General features: G+C 40.1%; 1 protein-coding gene across 2 annotated transcripts in view; it reads left to right on the forward strand.

Moving 5' to 3' along the window:
* GTF2E1 (general transcription factor IIE subunit 1) overlaps nucleotides 1-24,141 on the forward strand; it is a 33,984-nt gene that overhangs the window by 3,991 nt on the left and 5,852 nt on the right. For both annotated transcript variants that reach the window (XM_004577867.3, XM_012928801.2), the window contains exons 2-4: nucleotides 547-1,024; nucleotides 16,298-16,499; nucleotides 19,994-20,235. In XM_004577867.3, coding sequence (XP_004577924.1) covers nucleotides 577-1,024; nucleotides 16,298-16,499; nucleotides 19,994-20,235 — 892 coding nt within the window. In that variant the 5' untranslated portion in view covers nucleotides 547-576. The remainder of the gene's footprint in view (nucleotides 1-546; nucleotides 1,025-16,297; nucleotides 16,500-19,993; nucleotides 20,236-24,141) is intronic.

Here is a 24,141-nt window from a genome sequence, read left to right on the forward strand (position 1 = left end):
CCTGTGTCTTTACATTCTAGGCAGCAGTGCTAGCCTCCCCTTTTCTTTGTTTCAGACTAAGTGGTGTTTGCATAATTGTCAGATTTAACCTGGCAATGTTAGTAAAACTGGATCTGAGTGCTCATTTGTCTCCGATTTGCAACTTTTAATGGTTTTATCAGCCAGAAATTGTTCATATTTGTTTACTTGTTGTGATTTTATTGTGAGAGCATACCTAGGTAATATAATCCTAAATCTTGGTAGAAAAAGTTTACTCCAAAGAAGTAGTAAAGGTTATGTTAACTGTTAGGTTTTTTAGAGGGCTTTTGGCATTCCCAAAGATCTACATGATTAGAAATTGTGAGCATTTCTTTGACCTTTATTGTGTTTCTCTTTCTGAAATAAAGTGTTTTTGACATTATTATGTAAAAAAAAATTAATAAAATAGTAATTTTTATATTTTTTCGGAACCAAACATTATAGATCATGAGAGTAATCAGTAAAGAAATATGATTGCCATGTTTTTATGCCTTGCTATTTCTCTTTTTTTTCCCCCTGTGAATTTAGTGTATTTAAAGTTGAAGTTTACTGCTAAGGATGGCAGACCCAGATGTCCTCACTGAGGTTCCAGCAGCATTGAAGAAGTTAGCTAAGTACGTGATCCGGGGGTTTTATGGCATTGAGCATGCCCTGGCCTTGGACATCCTGATCCGAAATCCCTGTGTGAAAGAGGAGGATATGCTGGAGCTGCTCAAGTTTGATCGGAAGCAACTTCGATCCGTTTTGAATAATTTAAAGGGAGACAAATTCATCAAGTGCAGAATGAGAGTAGAGACTGCTGCAGATGGGAAAACCACTCGCCATAACTATTACTTTATCAATTATCGTACTCTTGTTAATGTGGTAAAATACAAATTGGACCACATGAGGAGGAGGATTGAAACCGATGAAAGAGATTCCACCAACCGGGCTTCCTTCAAATGTCCTGTGTGTAGTAGTACTTTTACAGACCTAGAAGCTAATCAACTCTTTGACCCCGTGACAGGTAAGGCTCATTCAGTTGTGACTCTTTCAGGTAAAATGAGATATGAACCCTTTTTCTTAAATTGACTCAACTAGCTTTTAAGCAAATCACATGTATATTGTTGTAAAAGTGAATGGATCAGTGAGAGTCCACATGCAGTCGAAGTTTTGTTTGGTTTTCGTCTTACGTTAAAAGGTGGTTGCAAAATGTTCCTCTTCACAAGGGAAGTTAACCATGGGTTTTTCTCCTCTGTGGCTTTCCTGTTTCTGTCCCCATTCTTGCCGGTTGGATCCTAATCTGGAAGGTTGATTTCTCCAAATAAGCTATTCTGATTTGGGCTGTTTGGAAGCCAGGAGCTAGGAGCCTTTTCCTGGTCTTCCATGTGAATGCAGGGGTTCAAGCACTTGGGCCATGTTCTGCTGCCTTCTCAGGCACCTTGGCAGGAAACTGAATATGAAGTGGAGCATTTAAGACTTGAAGGACCCTACCCATGTGGTATGCCAGAGCTGTAAGCAGCAGATTTACCTACTGTGCTACAGTGCAAGCCCCAGAATTTTTTTTCAATCAACATAATTTACAGAGCATGTGTTTTTCAGCGCTATAATACACCCAGCATTAATATGAGATGTTAAAATGCCAGGTTGTATAGTTATTTTATCTTGCTTAGAAGGCAAGCCTAGAAAGAAAAATGTAGGTTTGTTAATTACTCATTGGATAAATTTTTTTTAATAATGATTACATGGCTAATTAGGATGGGAGGGATAGAGGTTTAAGAAAAATTGAGTGAATTCATTGCTTCCAAATTTGCTATTCTTGTTGTTTCTGGGGAAAAGGGAGAGACAAAGGGGGAAACTACTCATGACTTTCCACACGTCCCAGTACCCAGGGATGAGGAACTGCCACCTCATATCAACCCAGAGTCTCAGTATGTACTTATTCCAGGGGTTCTATCCTAGTGGTTTGGATAATTCTGAAGTGCTGCAGATTTCACCGATCCGAGGATGATGTCACCCTCCCAATGTCCATTGACCCCATTCACTGAGATTTTTTGCTGTCATCGCTTATTTGAAGTAGTTGTCCAGTTTGTTCTGTTCTTCTTTTGCTACAAGCACCAAATGTGCTGCCATATTCTCCTTTTACAATAGGGCCTGTGTCCACTGCTCCACCTTTTTAATTCAGTAGAACATGTTTTTGAAGGTGAGTCCAAATACCAGGCCAGGTGTCCCAAGCATCGCCGGATCTCCCACCCCTGGGCTTCACAAACTTGGCACCCACCTAGTAGGCGGACCCTCAGACCTGGGCCAGGCAACTCAAACCCCGCTGAATCCCCCTGGATTCCCCACCCCTGGGGCTAACAAATGCAGTACCCACCTAGTAGGGGGCTCAGGACCTGGGCCAGGTGACCAGAGGCCTACTGGATCCCGTATCTTGGGATCACAAACCTGATACCCACCGTGGGGATCACAAACCTGACACCCTGACCGTGCTATATCCCTCACCCCTGGGGTTCACAAAACCAACACCCAAGTGACCCAAACCCCACCCGTTACCCCATTCCCACGGCTCAGGAACCGAGCCCTCACCGCACAGGTGGGCCCCAGGACCTGAGCCAAGCTACCTGAGCCCTTGTCAGATTCCCCCGTCCCTAGGACTCAATTACCTGACCCCTACTGGGCCCAGGCTGGCATGACTTGCCTCATGTCAGTGACTGCAATCTTTTTGTTAAATTTTTATTTTATGGTACAATTTTATAGAGATTGGACCCAAACTCCCACCCCCCAACAGATTTTTTTTTTCCCACATTGCTACAGTAGTATAGTCCTTCATAAGGAGTCATGATTCCATCAGTCTGTTATTTAAGTGTGCCCCAACATTGCTGGTACGGACAATGTCAGACAAAGTGACCACAATCTTATTGCGCAGCCTGGCCTAGTCTAGTTCCAGCTCCTGTTGGTGGGTGCTGCAGCCTATCCTACCCAGCCTGATTGCTGTCCTGGTTCTAATGTGAACTGGCTGGTGTTGCCCTGGTTCTCAGATTTGCCAGTGGGTGTTAGGTGCTGGCCCAGACTGGTCTGTCCGTAGACCTCACCCACATGTATGCCAGTGGGTACTGTAACCTGGCATGGTTTGGGCTGCTCCTTGCCTTGCTTCTTGTGCTCACCTCCAGGGACTGCATCCCAATAAAGAGGTTTCCCAAGTTCCTCCATCGAGTCTCCTCCCAGTGGCAGTTCTCCCACACACCAGTGGGTCGTTGGCCCAGGTTGACTTTGTCACTTCCTGTCTTGACAAGAACTGTGGTGTTGCTCAACTGGCCACACACATTCTGGTTCTTGTTGGATGTTGGCAGCCCAGTGATACCTGGTCCGCACCCAGACACAGCTTTCACATAGTTTAGTGGGAATCATGGTCTTGTTTTCTAACAAGGATAGACTGCTGTTCACTTAGGTTGTCCTTTGTTGTGATTGTATTCAAGAGCATAGGTTACTTTTGAGTTCATAGATCTGCCTTTTATTTATTTATTTAAGATTAATATGTTTATTTGAAAGTCAGTGTTACAGAAAGAGGTTGATAAGGAGGGAGAGCCTGAGCTCCCATCTACAGTTTTACTCCCCAAGTGGCTACAATGGCCAGGGCTGATTCAGGTCACAACCCGGAGCCTTGAGCCTGCTTCTTCCATATGTCCAACACAGATGCAGGGGCTCAAGTGCTTGGGCCATCTTTTGCTTCTTTCCCACGCCATTAGCAGGCAGCTGGATAGGAAGTGGAGCAGTTGGGACATGAACCGCCCTGAATTTTTAAAATATTTAAATGGGACATAATCCCAGTATCAGTTTAGATTATTAATTAATAAAAACCTAGAAAGAGCCTGACTTTTTCTTATTTATGATAAAGCAGTCATTTTTGATGAGAAGGCCTTAGAGGAGTTGATACTATATTAAATATTTACCAGACTTGTATTTACCTCAGAAGGGCTTATTTAGGAGAGATCTTAAAACAAAGAACTAACCATCCCAGGTTTGAGAGTTGCTGGAGTGAATTATAGAGGGAAGTTGTAGAATATATCTGCAGCTCTTTCAAGATTGACTAGGCTTTTCTTTTTCTTTTCTTTTTCTTTTCCTTTCTTTTTCTTTTTCTTTTTCTTTTTCTTTTCCTTTTCTTTTTCTTTTCTTTTCTTTTCTTTTCTTTTCTTTTCTTTTCTTTTCTTTTCTTTTCTTTTCTTTTCTTTTCTTTTCTTTTCTTTTCTGTGGGCGAAGGGGGCTCTTTGGTTTCTTAAAGGAGCTCTGGGCATTGGTTTTTGTGTTTCCCTGCAGAAGTTTTTGCTGCATTGGTCCTGTCTTCATTATTCTTGATCACAGTGGAGGATGATGTGCTTTTATTACATTTATTTCTTGTTTGAGACTTGCTTATTTTCTAAAAGGAGGTGATTCCATTGTATCTCAGCATATAGAGATTGTTCTGTAGTGCTCTTTGAATTTCTCCCAGGGTTCGTGCAGATAGCCTGTGGAACAGCTGATTTAATATCCACATACAGTCAAAGATTTTCAGTGAGTCGGTTGAGGTGTGGGCAAGGGCACGAAAACACATTATGGAGGTTGAAATTGAAACACTTGTGTTGTGGTCAGTTTGCACAAAGTGTTTTTAGTGTGAGGGCTTATGGTCAGCACGAAGGTGACAAGATGTAAGGGAGAGCAAGAGTACATCAATTAACCTTGATGTTTCTCAGGGGAGGATCAGCTAGCATTAATACTTTAATTAATTGGCAGTTATATCCCCCACAGTGAAGCCTAAAGTGCCATGATGGAAAACTCATAATCATTAGGGACCCTTGTTCTGAGAATGTATTTGTGATTATAATTTTGCTGTCACTGCACTTTCTTCTGAGAACAAAATGTGCTTATTAACTGATTTGGGTCTCACTGTATGATTTGGTTTGCATTTCCCCTTTTTTTGAACTATTAATATGTTGATACCCTCCCTTGGTCTGTACATTCCTTTAGGAAAACTTTGTTTTTCTTAGCTTCCTTTTTTGCTCATTCACATCCCCCTTTGTGCCACCCATGGTAAAGAAGATGAAAAATAAACATTTGGTATATACAGCGGAGGATGAGGGAACTGTTTCTACCCTGACATTTATGCTTTGTCTAAATTGGTAGATTGCAGTTTTCTACCCTCATTTTCGGGCTGCTTCTGGAGATTGATGGTACTTTTGATCAAATGATGGGGATAGCTGATAGGTTTCTATTTCTGTTCCTTTTTCAATAGTTCTTAAAGGTTGATTTAGGGTATATATTAGCACCTGGGAGATATTCAGGAATTCAGCTTGAAGCTGTCTAGACTTTGCTTTTCCCCTGATAGAAAATTGTTTCCTCCAGTGTATGAGAGGCTTTGTGCCACTGGACAAAGAATGGTGACTTAGGAGTCTCCCAAGGAGTGTCTGGTGATTTTGGACCCAGGAGCCTGGGTTCTGGAATTGTCTTAGCTGGGTTAATTCGTGCACAAGTCTGTGACTTTTGTCAGGTTACACCGTGCTCCTTTCATCTGTCTTTTTTCTAATATGAATTTTTCATCATACCTTTCATTCACATTTTGCCTTTGGTGTTTCCGGGTTGAGCTCTCTCTAAATGGATACTTAGTATACATTGATAATTTATTTCATTACATGGAATTGCTTAACCTTTGCCCAATAGTACCTGGTTTTAGAAGCTTAATTAGTATAAACTAGCAGCTTTAATTTCCTGAAATACAGAGGGAGGAGTGTTCTTAATTAAAACAAAGACAGCATAGCATGAAAACTCTTCAAATCAGCAGAACAGCATCTTGTGGTTCATGAGTGCATGTTTCAGATTTAGGAAGCTTTCTGTATAAAAATACTTAGTATTTCTATTTTAGCAGCCTCAATCTTGGGTGATTTAGTTAATGTCACTTCTAAGTTAAGTTTAGCTTTGTGCCATATTCTTTTTTCAGATGCTAAAGTTAGATGATTAAAAAAATAGCTTTGTGTTTTCCATTTTTAATTTAAAAATTATGTAACCATAGTGTCAGAGAAAATTTGGGAGAGGGAAAAAAACTCACTGAAAAACTAGTCATTTACATAGAAGCATAATTGTAGCCTGGAACAGTTTGTGATCTCTCAGATTCTTAATGGGCCAAGATCTCCTGTTTGTATTTAGTGTTCAAACTGTGTTTTAATAGGTATAATTTATCCTGTTTTCTATCCCTTCTGGGCATTTTGTTCTATTTTTTGCTTGTAATAGATTAGGTGATTTGGGTGAAGCCTTGTATGTTCACATCTTATTCCCACTTCAGCTTTTCTTTAAGAATTCTTAGCAGGAAATAGAGTGGGCAAAAGATCATAGTTTAATAACATCTATAAAGGCACTTAAGTCATTGTGGGTTGAATAAAGTGTTAGATGTTTGAATTAGAGATTGTTAGGAAGACCCTCTTACTAAATACATGTAGAGTCAGGAAAAGCCCATTTAAAAACTTTGAGGTAGAAAATGAATTTTTGAAAAGAGTCAATGAAACATATGCTTAGTAAAAGATTAACTATAGAGATTTTGAAATGATTTTGTTCAGCACATCAGATGATATTATGTAGGTGAACAAGTGCCTGCTTATGTTGAATTCAGAGAATCTTTTACAAAATAATCACTTAATGACATGTAGGGTGTAGATTGTCAGAATGTTTCATATTGGATAGTAGAAGAAAACATGGAGATTTGGTTTGCTTTGTGTGGTTATTTAGAAAAAAATTAATTATTTAGGATTAGCCTAAAGAATTCTTTAATAATAATAACCAATTCTTCATTAAGTCTGTACTATATAGCTGTTAAAATAGATTAAGTTCCCAATTTCCCCCAAAATTAAGGAAAGATAGTAGTGAAGAAGTATCTTTCCTCATTCATGCTTCTTCTCCACCTCTTCCTTTAAACCTTTAGGTTGGATTGGTATCATGTAAAGATTCTGTTGCTTTTGAGTATTTGAGGGGTTTTTGTTTTTTTGGTTTTTTTTTTAGTTATTGTGTGTATGTTTTGTGTTTTAATGCTGATTATGTAAGAACTAATTTTTTTGTGACAATTTGTTTTTTTGTTTTGTTTTGATGCTGGCATATGGTAGTGTATCAGTTACTGCCTTTTAAATGTCCATATCAAAACTGTAGACCTTTTGCATGCCACTGCACATTGTGATGAATTTAGGCCTAATTTGAAAGATACAAGTTTTAGTATTTATCTTAGTATAATACTTTGATTTGTCATTTTGTACCACCCTACCTTACTCTTACCATTTTTCCTCTTGATATGAGTTCTAGAATCTAGGAATGATGGATGATTAGACCAAATCTAGATAAATGTCCAATTGAGAAAGGACAGATTTATTTTTCACTGGTAAAGTGAATTTGGGGTGATAGTATTAAGACATTTTAGATTTTTTAAATTGCAGACATATTAAATCTTTTTTCTTTTTGCATGCAAATGAATATTTTTGCAGTTTTATGCGTTTTTCAGTATATCATGATGATTTTTCAAATTCCTTTTTATTACAGATACAATAATTACATGAAATGTATAACCATGGTTTTATTATGTGTTAGTATTGACTACAACAATTCTTTTTTTTTGAAATTAAACAATATAAGGGTACTTTTTGAGATTTAAACATTTGACTTAATATTTTAACATAATAATTACGTCAACTAAAATGGCAAGCAGATTTTCCTCTCAATATGTCTTCCACTTAGCCCAGACCTCACTTTCACCACTTTTCTGTCTTAAATACTACGACATTTTGTAAGTATCTCTTCAGTCCTTTTATTTATAAACTCACCTTTCATTAAGCCCTTTTGAAATTAGACCATGGGATTCTTACCTGTTATAACAAGTTCTCATAGTATTACATATTTTTTAGTGCATGTATTACATTGGGTACTTTTCACATAATTGTTGTATTTACTGAACATGTCATTTCTAACTGGTTTTTATTTTTGTTTTAAGCAGTGGCCTTAGAACAATGTGTTAGGATTCCAAAGCCCTAGTTTCTAGTGCTGGGCTATGTTTTAACTGTTTTCTTGGGCAAATGCTGTGGAGTTAATTTTTCATTGCTTTTAGAGATTAATGCTAGTACTTTGGGTTTATTTGGAAGCCTTGCTTAAGAATTAAAACCCTTGGTTTTGGTTATGTTTCATATAGGAAATATGCTCTATTTATGCCACTTTAGGAAATAACACTGTGGCATGGAAAATTATATTTATCATGTTAGATCATCTTATTTCCCAACTCCCCAATTTACTCCTTTCAGAAATGTCTGTAATCCGTAAACTATCCACTGGAAGGGAACACAAAGTTCAAATATGCATCCTCACATACAGTGGCTGGATTTTTCACAGTGCACTAAAATTATCTCACTAAAATTCTGAGTACTTATTTTTAGGCTTGTGTGAAACCAAGGGTGGGAACAGCAATGAGAATTTTATTCAGAGTTTTCTTATGTAATTATTTGGAAAAATTGCTCAAGTGGTCACCTTTACTTAGATTCTGCTCTATTCTCAGGAATTCTTGTTTTTAGCAGGTAGTCTCTTTGTTAGTCTTGCTGCATGTAGAAGCTCTGTGCCATGACAATCAGTGATCCTTCTAGAAAGCATATTAAGCCATGATAAGCTGCTGTTCAAAACCCTCGAAGACTTCTCCCCACAATCACAAGTTAGAATTGTTAGGAGAATTCAAGTGCTCTTGTATTTTCTCTGTGACCCCTCCAATTTGGGAGACTATTTCTACCACTTTTTCCCATATTGGCAGCAGTGATATTTGGTGCTTGCGTGCACCAGGCCTGCCTCCGTGCTGCATGACATTTTGGTGTACTGTTTCCCCTGGCCAGTCAATGAGCTTTGCTAAACAAAACAAAACACAGTTCTTTTAAATCTCTACTCATACCTTATATATCAGGGATGTCTTTCCTGCACTTCCTAAATCATAGAGCATTCTTTTTCTTCACTACCAAGTGTGTTTTTTTAGCATGCTTCCCGGCTTTGGTTTTTTCCATAGTTGCCTACACTAGATGTTGTTGTTGCTATTGTCTTTACTCCTCCCTGCAAGATGAGCTTCATGAAAGCAGTTCATAAGATGTTTGACTAGTCTTGAGAAGGCAGATTGTCAGAAACCCACTAAGGGCTCCACAGCAGCAGACATTTGATCCTCCCTGCTGCCTTGGCCAGCCTTGAGGGCATGGGCTGCAACATGACTCCCATTCAGCACTGCAGTGCCCTGTGCCCTAATAAAAGCCGTGGAGCTTATTTTGATTTCTTTCTTTTTTCCTTCCTTCCTTCCTTTCTGCAAAATGGCTGAATATTCCTCTTGTAGCTAATACCTTGGACAAAGCCTTAACCAGAATTGTGGCCTATTCATTTTATATATTAGAGTGAAGAGGGAAAGATAACAAACAGCGCTAAAGAAAAGAGCTATTTGGGGATTGGACTCATAATGTCTTCTGCCCATTGTCTTATATCTCTGTTCTTTTTCTTGTTTTTATCAAATATAAATTTCCAAAGCACTTTCTTCTAGTAAATCTAGGAATAATAATGGTTCATTGACTTTGGTTTTATTTGTAGTTACTATTCTCTTGACTGCATACTGTGGCCGTGTATCTGCCAAAGTGAGGAACAGTTGAGTGGAAGGTGTTGGCCAGCAAAGTGGAAACCAATTAAGGTATCTTCTGTGCTTAACAATGGAAAAATACTAAGTTTTAAATTTTGTTGAGGTTTACTTTTCTTTTGTTCTTAGTCCCTTCTCTCTATCTTTCCTGTTCTCAATTCATTTTTGTTTTCATTTATTTTGGGAAAAAGTTAAAATGGTGTAAACTCTTCCCCGCTTTCTTCACTCCTCCTCCCATCCCCCAAATTAGCTCTCCTTTTCTTTTCTCTGTTGGAGTGATAACTTACCTTCATTAGAAAAGTTCTGAGTTAAAGAACTGGGTCAATATCCACTGCTGAAATAGCTGACTCTAAGAGGTTTTGAAATATTTGTAAAAGATCTTTTTCTTCATACTTTTAATGCCTGTTACCTCAACCACATATGCTTTGATCCTTCTTGCAAACCTGATAGGTTTTCAGTTAAACAGATGCTAACTATATAGTGGGCTCCTAATGTTTGTTAAATCAGTTATTTGTTGGAAGTTATTTATCCTTCTGTTTCATAAAAAAATAGAGCTGCATTTAGACATGAAAAAGTTTGCTACATTGCAACTGGCAGGGGTGATAGGAGGTCAGAAGAAGGACGTGTAATGCAGGTCGGTGTGGTGGATTTAGTCTGTTGAGTCAGATTCATGTTTGAGTCCAGGTTTAGTGATTTTTGTTTTCACTCTACAACCTGCTAAATGTAATGCTTCAGAATCGTCAGTTGTGGGATTAAGATAATACTATTGCATAGTCTTGCTTCTGATAAATATGTGGGAATATCATCAAGTAACTTTCTGGCTTTCTAATACCAATGGTATGTCAAGCTATTTCTAGAAATTTTGTAGCCTTCATTTGTTTGCTTTCTTCCATAGAGCTTGTTTGTGACCAGGAACTCATGTTCCTGGATGATACTTTGTTGATAGTGTGGAAGTCCATTCCTTTGTTCATTCTTAAATCTGTGATCCAAAGTGTTGAGATATTGATTACTTCATGTCAGCTCTTAACCAAGAGTAGATAGCACAATCCTGGGCCCCACAATTGACCAGTAAACTAGCCTGTCTGACAGGGCCTGAATATCAGTTCCAATAGCAGTTTTAAAAAAATACTTATTTTACTCATTTGAAAGTTAGAGAGGTTGGGGGGGGAGGCGAGAAATAGAGATTGTTTTAGCAGCTGATTCTCCCTACAGTGGCCAGAACTAGGACTAGATCTGGGCCCGGAACCCAGAAGCTTCATCTGGGGCTGCCATTTGGGAGGTAGGGACCCAAGCACTTGGGTCATCTGCTGCTGGTTTCTCAGGCACAAGAGCAGGGAGCTGAGTTGAATGTGGAGCATCAGGGACTCAAACCGGCATCCGTATGGGGTGGTGGCATTGCAGGTGGCTGTGCTGCACCCCCAACTCCTAACAGAGTTTTTGTGCAGACACTCAAGAAACTGCTTTATTGTATGGCCATCTCAAACCACTAAAGATGAGTGTTAGTAAATATTAGTTTAGAAGATTTTATGTTCTTTCCTGATCCTCTTTAATGGATTTTCTTCTACTAAAGAGTAAAGAAAGTCAGGATGAAGCTTAGAATTCAAAACCCACTCATGATCACCCCAATCTATCTTGGTTATTCTGTTGTATCACTTTTTATAACTGTGTTCCTACCGCATTGAAATTGCAGTTTAAAATCATGTTCCATTCACCTGCTGGAGAACATTTATGATCTTTATTTTGCACTGGTTTCCCATTCATCTTTGTTTCCAGGTATCTTTTTTCTCTGCTAAACTTTAAGCTTCCCTGATGATAGGTTCTGTGTATATTCCATCACCGTTTTCTCTGAGGCATGGTACTTACCACAGAGTATATGCTAAGTTTCCACGCCCCACTCTTCCTAGCTTTTAGCCTGATGCTCCTCCTGATTTTGGTAAAGCTGACTTGCATTTTTGTAATGCTTGGTGGTATTTATAATAATGTTGGTGGTATGCTAAATTAGTCTTAAGTCATTTTCCATAAAATGTCACATTTCTACATTTGGCTTTTAACAGCCTGCTTCTCATTTGTAGTTTGTGCTTTTGTGATAAACAAAGCCCTCAGATGTGAGGCTAGCTTTTCCTCTCCAAATGCTTGCCAGACATGGTAATTACTGGGACACAAATCCCATGGTGCTCTTACATATAATGCATGGCTTATAATGCTGGCTGACTGCCTTTTTGCTGCACTTTTTCAAGTAGCCTTTAACAAGTAGCTTTGAAAGATGAAGATGTTGTTTCTCTCCAGAACAAAAGAGTAGGTTTACATACGATCTAACCATAATAAAATCAGTGTTTCCCTGTAGACGGTGTTTAGCTGATGTCTGGTGTTGTAGATAACATCACCCTCCAGAGCAGAGGGCACGCATGTTTATGCCCATAATAAGATTTGGCTTTCCCTTTAAGCTCCTGCCTTTTCTGCAGCATAACCCACTGCATGTACAGTTGATCACCCGTCTCTTCTTGTGTCATCCTTTGAGAATCAGGTTTGTGAAACTGTCTCAAGTGTTGAGGCAGGCTGCAGCTATAGCCATGAGTTTACAGAGTTCTTTGTCTCTAATCTGTGTCCTCTGCCAGTGTCCATGAAACTTTGAGAGAGTAACTTGCTAGCTTGCAAGTAGGTTAGTATCTCAGACCCTTCACTGTTCTTCACAGTAATATGAAAGGCCACTCTTCTCAAAACTGCATAGTCTCTTCTATAATCCTGAGTAAGGCTAGAACTTGGGTTCCTTACCATGTCCTTTCTCTGCCTTTTTTTTGCTCCTGTAAAAGTATCCAACTACGGGATTATTATTCTGTGCTTGTCCTTCTATGAAATAAAGGTTGATGGTTCTCTCTCTTTATTAAAATGAAAAGCTGTTTTGTGAGGGTGAGCTACACTGAAAAGCATTTTGTTATGTTTACCTAAAGCTAAAAATCAGAGTATTTATTATCTTTCAAAAAAAAAAAAAAGAGGTAGCCTCTGTGGTATAGCAATATAAACCGCTGCTTGGAATGCCTACAATCTGTATTGGCTGAGGTCTACCTTACTGATATAACTTCCTGCTAGTACCTGAGAGGCACTGGGTAATGGCCCACATTTAAGGCCTAAATGCAGTGCCTAGTTCCTGAGTTTTGCCTTGGCTCAGCCCTGGCTGTTGGGGGAAGTGAGCCAGCAAACAAAAGATCTTTTTCTGTGTCACCCTGCCTTGCAAATAAATACATCTGAAATGAAAAAACAGAAGGGAGAGTAAAAAAAGAATTGCCAATGACAAATAAGTTAATACAAGAGGTAATACTAAAACATTGAATGGTGCCAATGTCAAAAAACAGGAAAAGGAAGAGGGGTAGGATTGTTGAGGTAGACAGAAAAGCATTGAAAATTCAGATATTGTTGGCAAGGGAAGGTCCTATTGAGGTTTTTTGAATAAAGAATTTAAGTGAGTTCGGAGGTCAGCCATTTGACTCCCTAGGTAGGGGAGCGATAATGGATAGGTTCTGCAGCAGTGTGCTTGCCTGGATGGGAGATACTGCAGAGGCTGGTTTGTATAGCTTTAAGGATTTGCAATGTCAAGGTTAGATTATTCCCCATTGTTTTAACTGCCTTTTTGTACTTCTACCAGAGCACTTTTATGATTGTTTGTACTTCTACCAGAGTACTTTTATGATTGTTTATTAGGTACCTTTTCTTTGGAGGAATGGGATCCCTTCCTCCACAGACAGTTTTGAGAACTACTGGATTAGATTAGCTTGTCTTCTAAATTATTCTTAGTTCCCACTGATGGTTTTGTAAATGCTCCCTTGTGGGGAGAAGAGGATCAGATAATTTTGTTTTTTAATGCTCCTGTTGAAGGGGCTAAGATAGCTTCAGACTGTTAATAACCTAAACACCATCTGCAACTTCCAACCAACCTCCTTGTTTGTCACTAAATGTAAGAAAGAGAGGTGGTTTTTGATTCTTGTTGAGTCTGGAAGTAGTTCCAAATCATTTTCTTCAAATATAATCCCATCTCTTGTACCTTCCCACCCCGCCCTCCCCCCCCCCCCCCGGGATTTTTATTTCTTTGGATTTATACCTTGACTGCCTATCTTCTCATTCTGCTTGATCTTTTTTTTTTATTGCTTCAATTACCATCAATATGTTTTGATTGTCTATGCCTTTCTCTTGACCTGACGATTTGCAACTAATAGACAATGTAGATTCAGCTATATGAAGTATCTTGGTATCTTTCATTTACAAAGAAAAAAATTGTTCTGTTTTTATGTTGGTTTGTAATATCATTGTGTAGTTGATTAGGCTAGAGTTCTTATCTTGATACCCATTAATCAGTGTTCACATCTGTGCTGTAACAGAGTTACATTTATTGATGTTTTTGTAGCAAGGAAACCACATACTGTAGGAAACCATAGAGTGTCTCATGATGGTACTGGACAGACTTGGAGAATTTGAACTTAGTTGAGTGGTTTGGGAAAAGATTTATGGAAGTTGTGTGTGTGGAGAGTTTGTTTTAACTGAGTTCTGACAGGAAGTGTGGCTCTGTGATTGAGTATCTAAATACATATTATCTAGGGGATGAGAAGATCAGGGTAAGGCTAAAGCTGGTTAGTTTGGAAGGAGCAGTCATTTGTGTTAGCTGGGGCTTTGTTGTTAGCGTAGAGTCCTTGTTTCTGCCTGTTGTCAGACATGATTCCACAGTGACTGACTTTCGCTTCACTTCATGACCGTAAGAGGATCTTATATGATATTGATAATCTGTGTGACTCTGGGAAAAAAAAATTCCAGTAACCTACTTACCAGATACTTTTTGTGTGTGTGCTTGCACTTGCTTATGTATTGAAAATTAGGTGGCACTTGGACAACAGGCTAGTTGAACAAAAACTATGCATGCTGTTGGCTGGGTGTGAGGGGCAGTAAAGAAACTTCATTGGGAATTTATCTATAGGATCTAGTGTTACAGCAGAAATGCCTAGTTTATTTTTTAACTGGATATAAGAGGATTAGTGGGTGGTTTATGTGTCAATCACTCGGGGGCTTTCTAAAGGTAAATATTAAGAACACTTTATGTGCTACTTACGTGATCTTTTTAACTTCTTAGATCAGTCGAGTCAGAAAGGAAGGATGCCTGTCCTTTACACTGGGAATAATAAGCAAACTGGAAATCCAAGTGTAGCTGATGGTGTACTGTTAAACAATGTTAGGAGTATAAGTTTCAATATGATAGTTTGTGTTGATTTGAATTCTGGCTCATCCCCTGCCTAGTACTTATAGGATCTTGAACAAGTTAATTAACCCTTTAGAATCTGGATAATTTGAAGGTTTGAATGGGTAATAATAATAATAATACCAGCTTCAGAGGTTTGATGATACCTAGCATTTAGAAAGTACTCAGTATGTAGTAACTGCTGTTATATTTCCTTTATAAGCTGTGTCATGTTGGACAAATCACAAAGCTCAGATCCTCTTCTGACATCACCTTGCATGGTTGATACAGGGCGTTTACGTGCTACCTCATTCAAATAGATAATAAAAATGTGAAAATATATGTGGAAGCATTTTAGACCAGCTCCATAGAAATAAATGTTAGTGTTTAGCTCATAGCCTCTCTCCTTGATGGGTGCAGGACTGAAGTCGCCTTAGGACGTTTTGTGGCCAAATTATACAGCATCTTGAATGCCAGAATGAGAAATTTGGATCGTATGTTGAGGATTTTAGAAATGCAGCTATCAGGCCTGGCACAGTAACCTAGTGGCTAAAGTCCTTGCCTTGCACACACCAGGATCCCATATGGGTGCCAGTTTTAATCCCAGTGGCTCTGCTTCCAATCCAGCTCCCTGCTTGTGGCTTGGGAAAGCAGTCGAGGACAGCTCAAAGCCTTGAGACCATGCACCCGCGTGGGAGATCCAAAAGAAGCTCTTGGCTCCTGGCTTTAGATTGCTTCAGCTCCGGCCATTATGGCCACTTGGAGAGTGAACCAGTGGATGGAAGATCTTTGTCTCTCCTTTTCTTTGTATATCTGACTTTCCAATAAAAATAAATTTTGAAAATTATATAGAAATGCAGCTATCAGATAATGTTTAGATTAAGAGGGTGAGGTGATAACATGGAGAGAACCTAGAGGTTCAAAGGCCAGATACAGATACCTTTCAGGCCAATTCATGTTAACTTAGATTAGTGAAATGACTATAGGCATGAAGTCTGAGATGTTTTGAAGGAATTACCACAGTTAGTTATGGGTTGAATATGATACAGAAAGCAGAAAAATGTAGACCTCTTGAACTTCAATTTTGGAAGTAGATTACTTAAAATTGTTCAGATATAAATGGTTAATAGGTTTGTAGAAATGGCTATGTGACTGGGATGACCAGAAACTTTTGCTTTGGGAGTTTGTTTGGTTTTCCCTGTAATGTAAGCTCAACTTTGTGTAATGTACACAAAGAAAGCTGTTGGGAAAGGCCACAACTTACAGCAAAATACACCAAAATGTCTGCTTTGGAACTGGATAGTAAGCATGTGGTATTCACTGTAAAACTTAACTGTCCTGTGTATTTTAGTTTCAATAATGAGATGTTAGGGATGCTGCTATGGCCTCCTGAAGATTTTGTCTCCCTAAGACTTTTGTTTTTTCTGTAGGAACTTTCCACTGTACATTTTGTCGTACAGAAGTAGAAGAGGATGAATCAGCAATGCCCAAAAAAGATGCACGCACACTTTTGGCAAGATTTAATGAACAAATTGAACCCATTTATGAATTGCTTCGACAGACAGAGGATGTAAACTTGGCCTATGAAATACTTGAACCAGAACCCACAGAAATCCCAGCCTTGAAACAGAAGTGAGTATGGTGTTTGTGCTCTTTTAAAATTCGTTTTAACTACCTGTATTTTGCAGAGCTGAAGTGGATAAGTAATTTACCAGGAGGCTGAAACTGTGCCATACCTGTTTTACTAATGTGTGCTGGGATAAAATTTGTACTGAAAGCTTTTGCGTTCAGTGTGGGGATTAAGCAAAAGTCCTTAGATTTGACTTCAAGTGCTTATTTTGCTCAGCCAGTTGTTAACTAATTTTAAATTTAGTTGTTCTTCTTGGGATATTTGAATTTTCTTAGCCTTCAGAATTTCCTAGCCAAATTCCAAAGGCTGAAGTTATTGTTTGTTTTTGAAACATTGTGATCACATAATTTTTAGTTTTAAATGTTTTTTTGCAAAATGTGCTTAGTGTTATTGGCTCAACTTCTAATAATGACTTCTAATTTTTTCAATGTAGCCTAGTGTTGGAAGTGAAGAAGCAGCCTTAGTTTTGCTGCGCCAAAAAAAAAAAATGGCTTATATTATTTTTCAACCAAGATGAGCGTTGGGGTCAAGATGTACTCTCCTGATTCATTCTTTTTGTCTCTCCCCCCGCCCCCAGTGTCAAGACAAAATGGAATTCCTTGTCAGTAATCTTTCCTTTTCCATCTTCTCTTAACATTCTCCTTTTAAGACCTGTAGATCTTTAAAATGCTAGTTTTAAAAAAATACGTCTCTCACCTCTGATTAAGAACACTGGGCTCTCTGCTATTGTCCGTGATTGCAATGTCAAGGTGTGCTGAAATAGTGAAAGGATGGAAGAAGTGTGAACATGCAGAAGGAGTATACCTAGATTTCTGTCAGGTAGCTTTTTAACTTCACTTGGGTTGTATTTCAGGTATGTCTGTGTCTATGTTAAAAGCAGAACAAAATGTGTGTAGTCAGCTGTCTCGTGAAAAATACCCCCTTTCAAAAGTTCTTTCAAATTTTAGAATTTGTTTAACTTGTGATAAGAGTTTTTCCTACATCAATAACATCCATCTTAAATTTTTGTAACAGTGTCACTATAAAGAAAGAGCTTTATGAAAGTAGTCTTGTGTTAATTTGTTTTTACCTTTGTGGATTTCCAGAATTAGCACTGCAGATGAAATTAATTACAGAATTAACACTGTAAATGAAAATGAAAACTCTGTATTCAAAATTATGAATGAAGAGGAGGCAGGGAAATAGCGTCAGAGATGGTCATTTCAGGGCCTGGAGGAAGGAAAAACAAAGATTTAGTAGGCTGGGTAAAGGCCAGAGAAGCAGGCCTTTTCCCTCGCAGGTGGAGTCAGGCAGACAGGCATAAAGAACAGGTTGAGCACAACCAGATGAGGATGTTTACTGAGTGTAGAAGAGGCATTGAAAGGAATCAAAAACTAATGAGGGAAATAGGAAAGACTCAAGAAGATGGAGTCAGCACAGAAATATACAAAAACAGATTAGGCCAGGCGAGAGCAGAAAGAAAAATGAATGCTTAAGAGGAGACTAAAATTAAAAAAGCCAATCTATACCAAATTAAGCAGAGTCAGAGTACAGTGAAGGCAGCTCACAATCTTCTAGGAGACAACATAGAAAATGTAAAAGGTAGGGAACAACTGGGGACAGATATGATCAAATTGAGATAAAAGTAAATGGTGCAAAGCAACATCAGATGAATATAGAAAGAAATAGAAGATAGAAACAAGTCATTTGTAACTGTAGCACAAAGCTTCAAATATAGCAAGACACAAAGATGGAGTGCATATATTTAGAGAGACTGAGAGTAGGAGAGCAAGTAAATGGTAGAGAGTGGGAGCGATGAGACAAGTACGGAGGAGGCCAGAAGTGATTGAAACATGAAGTAGAACAGGCACTGGGAAAACAGGCTGTGGGAAAGAGTGCTTTGCATAGTAGCCCTTGGTATAGTTTTGGGCAGAGGCAGTAGCTGAAAGATACAGGTTAAATGATTGAATCACTGTAATTTGGACAACTAGAGAGAACGTGCCTTTTGATCGCAGAAGTGACAGTGGATATGGAGAGCAGAACAGAAGGCATGGAATAAAGGCTAAGGTTAATTCCAAAGGATGGTCATACAGAAATAGTGTTGTTAGAGAGAGATGTAATTAGCCAGTTAAGTACATGGACATAGCTAATTATCATAGAACCTCAACTCAGAATGGGACAGACAACCCAAGTAGATATGAAGTAGACCCAAAGGGAAAGCAGTGAGTAAGCAGCAATAAAATAAGACTGAAGCAAAGCAAAAATGGTGAATGGCTCTTAAGCAGTGAAGACAAATGAGATATTAGTAGGATTCAGAATGAGACATGGCTCCCCATTCCGGGGAAGGGTTAGTTTCCATGGGAAAGCTTTAAAGGAAGAATGTTAGAGGCAATAAGAATTAGTCAGTGGACACTAAAATGAACACAGCAAAAGTTATGGAGTAAACAGGTAGTGCAAGAAGTATTAAAGTAGTTTTTGGGGTAAAACATCCATGTCTGAACAGAGAGCGAGGTAGAGTCATGCACAGAGCTTGATGCAGAAGATGTTAGTAACTGAAACAAGTGTTCAGATGTTTTCCAAGGATTTCGGAACAGATTGAGAGTGAAATAAGCAAGGAATAGCAGGAAGACTGAAAGCGTGGTTTAACTCATACGGGATGGAGGAGCAGGTTGACTAGAGAAAGATAAGGAATGGTCTCTTCCAGGCTAGCAAGTAAAGATGGTCATGGATGGTAGAAGTAAAAAAGCAAAATAAAATAAACTAACAAATAGGTTGTAGTCACTATGGGGTGCAAACTGGTTGTGGTTGGGTGCGGAGTCAGCATACGTACAGAAATAAAAGATACAACTTGGAAGAAAAGAAAGTAGGTCATGTGAATTGTGAGAGAAGAGGATGATAAATTCGTGCATCGTTTTTAATAATTTGTGTTTTCTGCAAACTTTTGGAAGACCCTATCGTGACATGGATTTCATAATTTTTTGCACCAAAATGAACATTTTGTGCAAAATTAATTTTTTCTTTAAAAGAGGAGAGAGAGATGGGCAGACAGTGACCTTCGATCTACTGGTTGCTTTACAAATGCCCACAATTGCTGGGACTGGGTTAAGTCAACGGAGCCTTAAACCATCCGGGTATCCTGTGTGTATGGCAGGGACCCAGCCACTAGAACCATCACCTCCTGCTTCACAGGAGACGCAGTAGCAGGAAGCTGCAATCTGCCAGCAGAGGATGTCAGCATTCTTAACAATGTCTTAAAAACTAAACAAATACCTGCCCTGTAAAGTTACCTTTGGTTCCATTTTCCACAACTTTGATATGATGTGTTGTTCTGATCCCTGCAGATTTCACTTGCTAAAAGAGATTTGTCAGAATTGTTCATGCATTTGTACATGACTGCTCAATGGCATTTATTTATGATATTTTACTGATTGCCTTCGTAGCTTTCCTTCTTTTCAGTATCAGTGTTTAATTTTCTGCTCTTTCTACTCTCTCCCTTTCTTTTCTTTTGAATATGTAGCAAGGATCATGCAGCAACGACTGCTGGAGCTGCTGGTCTACCAAGTGGGCACCACCGGGAAGCATGGACTACCAAAGGCCCCTCCTATGAGGACTTATACACGCAGAATGTTGTGATTAACATGGATGACCAAGAAGATCTTCATCGAGCCTCACTGGAGGGGAAATCTGCCAAAGAGAGACCCATTTGGCTGAGAGAAAGCACTGTCCAAGGGGCGTATGGCTCTGAAGACATGAAAGAAGGTAAGAATAGATGACAGTAAAATAGATGTCTTGGATCAGTACAGAATGAATTTGACTTGGTATGCAACTGCTTTGGCAGTTCTTAATTGTCTAAGTATTCCAGCATACCTATTTCCTAAAACAGTTGGCTATGTTATATCTAGAAGTAAGAAATTTAAATCACCCATTAAAATTAATCAATATACTTTTCTTTTCCTTTAACACATTTAGAATACTTGATGGCCTCTTAAATCTCTGTGTTTAGTTTTTTAAAAAATGCTTCTCTTCAGCTTAATTTCTTACAAATGTGCTATTGTGTTCAAGGTGACTGAATTTTCCTCTCTCAGTCTTTGCGTGCCCTATGTTATATACATTTTATTTTTCTGAATTGGGAGCCATAAGCATACAGTGGCCCAAGCTTTTTGTTGTTGTTGTCTTCTTGTAAATACCAAAATTTTGCTACTCAAAATACATGCAAAAATTACATGTAAGTAGGGGATCAAACATCCCATAGTTCAAGATTGGCAGAATTTATTCTTGAAGACTTTAGAAATGTTTGTGAACCTTAGAAGTTAACAATTGTGTAATAATCTTTAGATGGTTGAAAATTGCAGGATTTTACTTTTTATGTTTTACTGTGATATTGGGCTCAGGGCTTTGGGTGGAAATAGGAAGCTACAATTAAGATTATTTAAGATGGGGCTTGGTGTGGTAGTGGCCTAGTAGATAAGGTCTTATCTTGCATGCACCAGGATCCCATATGCCTGCCGGTTCTAATCCCAGCAGCCCCGCTTCCCATTCAGTTCCCTGCTTGTGGCCTGGGAAAGCAGTCGAGGACGGCCCAAATCCTTGGGACCCTGTACCTGCATGGGAGACCCGAAAGAGGCTCCTGGCTTCAGATCGGCACAGCTCCAGCTGTTGCGACCACTTGGGGAGTGAATCATCAGATGGAAGATTTGCCTCTCTGTCTCTCCTCCTCTCTATATCTGACTTTCCAATAAAAATAAAATAAATTTTTTTAAAAGATGATTTAAGCTGGAAAACAGAAGTGAAAGGGAATCACTTTACCTCTGGTTAAGTTTCATAAGCATAAGATCTTTGTTTCCCTATTTCCAGTTTATGTATCATTACTGACGTATTACTTGGACATTGTTATTTAGTGCTAAAGAATCATTAATAGCTGAAAACTGCTTATTTTTTTTTGTTAAGATTGCCTGGAGGTTGGACAAGCTGGGCAAAATTGCTCCAACAGTTGGCTAATGTGTAGTGGTAATGGAACAGGATGTACTGGGCAGGACTGAGCAACCCTTAGCCTACAAGCGAAACTAGAAGCCAGGATGGAGCACAGGTCGTGCCGAGCTAGGCTCTTGCACCTACTGGTCTACGTGAGTCAAGGACGCTAAGCCACAGTGTCTAAGGCCAAGGCCAGGACAAGTGAGGGACTGAGCCAAGCTGAGTCAGAGCAGCCACTGGCATGCGTGTGATCTATGGCTGGGAACAGGCCTGGTTGGGGTACTAAGGGGACACCCTAACTGGGTTGAGGTTCCCACTAAGGGGCGTGTGTGCTGGAATGGGGGCTGTGTTCTAACTAGGAAACAGTTGTAGTCTCTCTTGGCACTAGTGTGGACTGGGATTGAATGTACCAGGCCAGTTCAGACCCCAACACCGTCTGGTGTCCTGGAGAACCAGGATAGATGTGGGACTGACTAGGCTAGGTCTCAACCCCCTGCAGAGCCATGTGTGAGCTGTATGTGGGTATGGATGAGCCATGGCTGGGCTGAAACATCCAACAACAAGAACCAGAATGGGGTGAAAGCCAGCCAAGAAAAGCCACTGTTCCTGCTAGGACAGGAGGTGAACTGAGTAGGGCTGTATCAAGACCCCTTGGTATGCGCAGAATCTGGCATTGGGAGGGGTTCTGATGGAGGAGCCTGGGCAACTCCTCTGGCAGGACATAATCCCTGCAGGTAAGTGCACAAAAACATGATAGGAAACAGCCCAGAATAGGCCATGGAAAGTTTCCCACTGGCACACAATTGGCCTGGGTCGGGGCAGTCCAGGCTGAATCAGTTCATGTCATCCACTGGCGAATCCGATCACCAGAACAGAGTGTGGGTCGAGCCAGGTTGGGTTGCGACAAAAACCAATACACACTATGGAATGCCAGGGTGAGGTTGCCTGTACTGGATGTGACTGTAGCACCCAGCCAGCACACATGAGATCCAGGAAGGGAGGGGCAGAGCCGGTACGGGGATTAAGGGGGGGTTCCCTCGCCGGACAGCTACTCCCACTGGAGAGCATGGGCTGGGATGGGGACAGACCAGACTAAGCAGTGCTATAACACCTGTGGGCCTCATATGGATTAGATCAGGGAAAAGCCAGGCTGGGCTGATTATTCCTACTGGTACAAGCATAAATTAGAGTGGGTGAGGGTTGTTAGGGCTTAGTCACAACATCAGCTGGCAGAAGCTGGCACTGGGGGCTAATTCTGTCAAGTCAAACCACAGAACCACCCGAAGAGTGCATCAACCGGGATTGAGAGAGACCTGGGAGGGAAATAGTGGGTTCTCCCCTCTTGGGTTACTACTCCCGTGGGAGGGCATGAGAACTAGGACGGGGGCTGGGGTGGCTAGACAGAGAGGCACTCAGCAACATCCGTGAGGGCTGGATAGTTGAGCTGGTTAGATGGAACTAAGCTTTAATACGCACTGACAAGTACGAGAGCCAAATGGGATGTGGGACAGTCTGGACTAGTCTGCTATACATACTGGCAAACCAGGGTAGGGGGCGGGCCTGGTGGGGGTTATTGTGGGTTGCTCTGACTAGGCTGCAGCTCCCAGTGGTTTATGTGAGGGCCGAGCATGTGCTGGGCAGAACCAGGCTGGACTGCAACACCCATTGGTTCCAGTGGAAGTCGGAGCTGAAAACAGAACCAACCCAGCAATTGCAACCACCAGCTGATCGTGGAGATGGACTGTGCCAGGTCCTGTGCTTGCTAGAACATACAAGAATCTGGTCTGGGAATACCTCAAAGTTTCTTTGGAGATCTCCCCAATCAAAATGCTGGACTCAAAACTCTAACCAAGAAAAGACAGAAGAAAGAACAAGTCAATCATCCACCTCAGCTATATATTGGCAGCGAAATACTGGGCAAATGGAGACTCTATGATGGACTATGTCAATCAGTGGATTCTTCAACAACCTCACCGAGCTGGGAGTGGCAAAAATGGCAGCGATTCATAACTGGTGAACTATTAGAACCATTTGAGCAAGGATCTTAGAGCATGCCCCACATCCGGGACTTGGGGGGGGTGGGAAACTGGGTGGGACTTCTCCCTCAATATCCCCCTTTACCTCAGATACAAGAAGGAAACAATATGGACATAATAGTCTTACCCACTTTCCTATAGCCCCCTGAACCTTTTTACCGTAATTAACTATGTAAAGATTGTCAACAATATAATTAAAAAAAAAATATATATATATATAAAAGAAAAAAAAAAAGATTGATTTGAAAGAGTTGCAGAGAGTGATGGGGGACAGACAGAAAAAGATATCTCCCATCCACAGTTTGCCACAGCAGCCAGGTCTGGGCCAGGCTGAAGTCAGGAACCTGGAGCTTCTTCCAGGTCTCTCCCATGGGTGCAGCGGCCCAAACACTGTGGCCATTTTCCACTGCTTTCCCAGGCCACAAGCAGGGAGCTGAATTGGCAGTAGAGCAGCCAGGACTTGAACCTATGCCCACATGGGATGCTGGCATTACAGTGGCTACCGCTATGCCACAATCAATGCCAGCCCCTGCTTATTTTTGGTTTTGTTTTGACCTTCCTGCTAACCTGTATTATCTTCATAATATTAGCATTGTGTATGCTAGAACTTGTGCAAGCAGTGTGGAGTTGGGTAGTGGTGATAAAATCAGGTAATGCT

This window comes from Ochotona princeps, chromosome 3, assembly GCF_030435755.1.
Source record: "Ochotona princeps isolate mOchPri1 chromosome 3, mOchPri1.hap1, whole genome shotgun sequence".
In the NCBI taxonomy this organism is placed as follows: Eukaryota; Metazoa; Chordata; class Mammalia; order Lagomorpha; family Ochotonidae; genus Ochotona; species Ochotona princeps.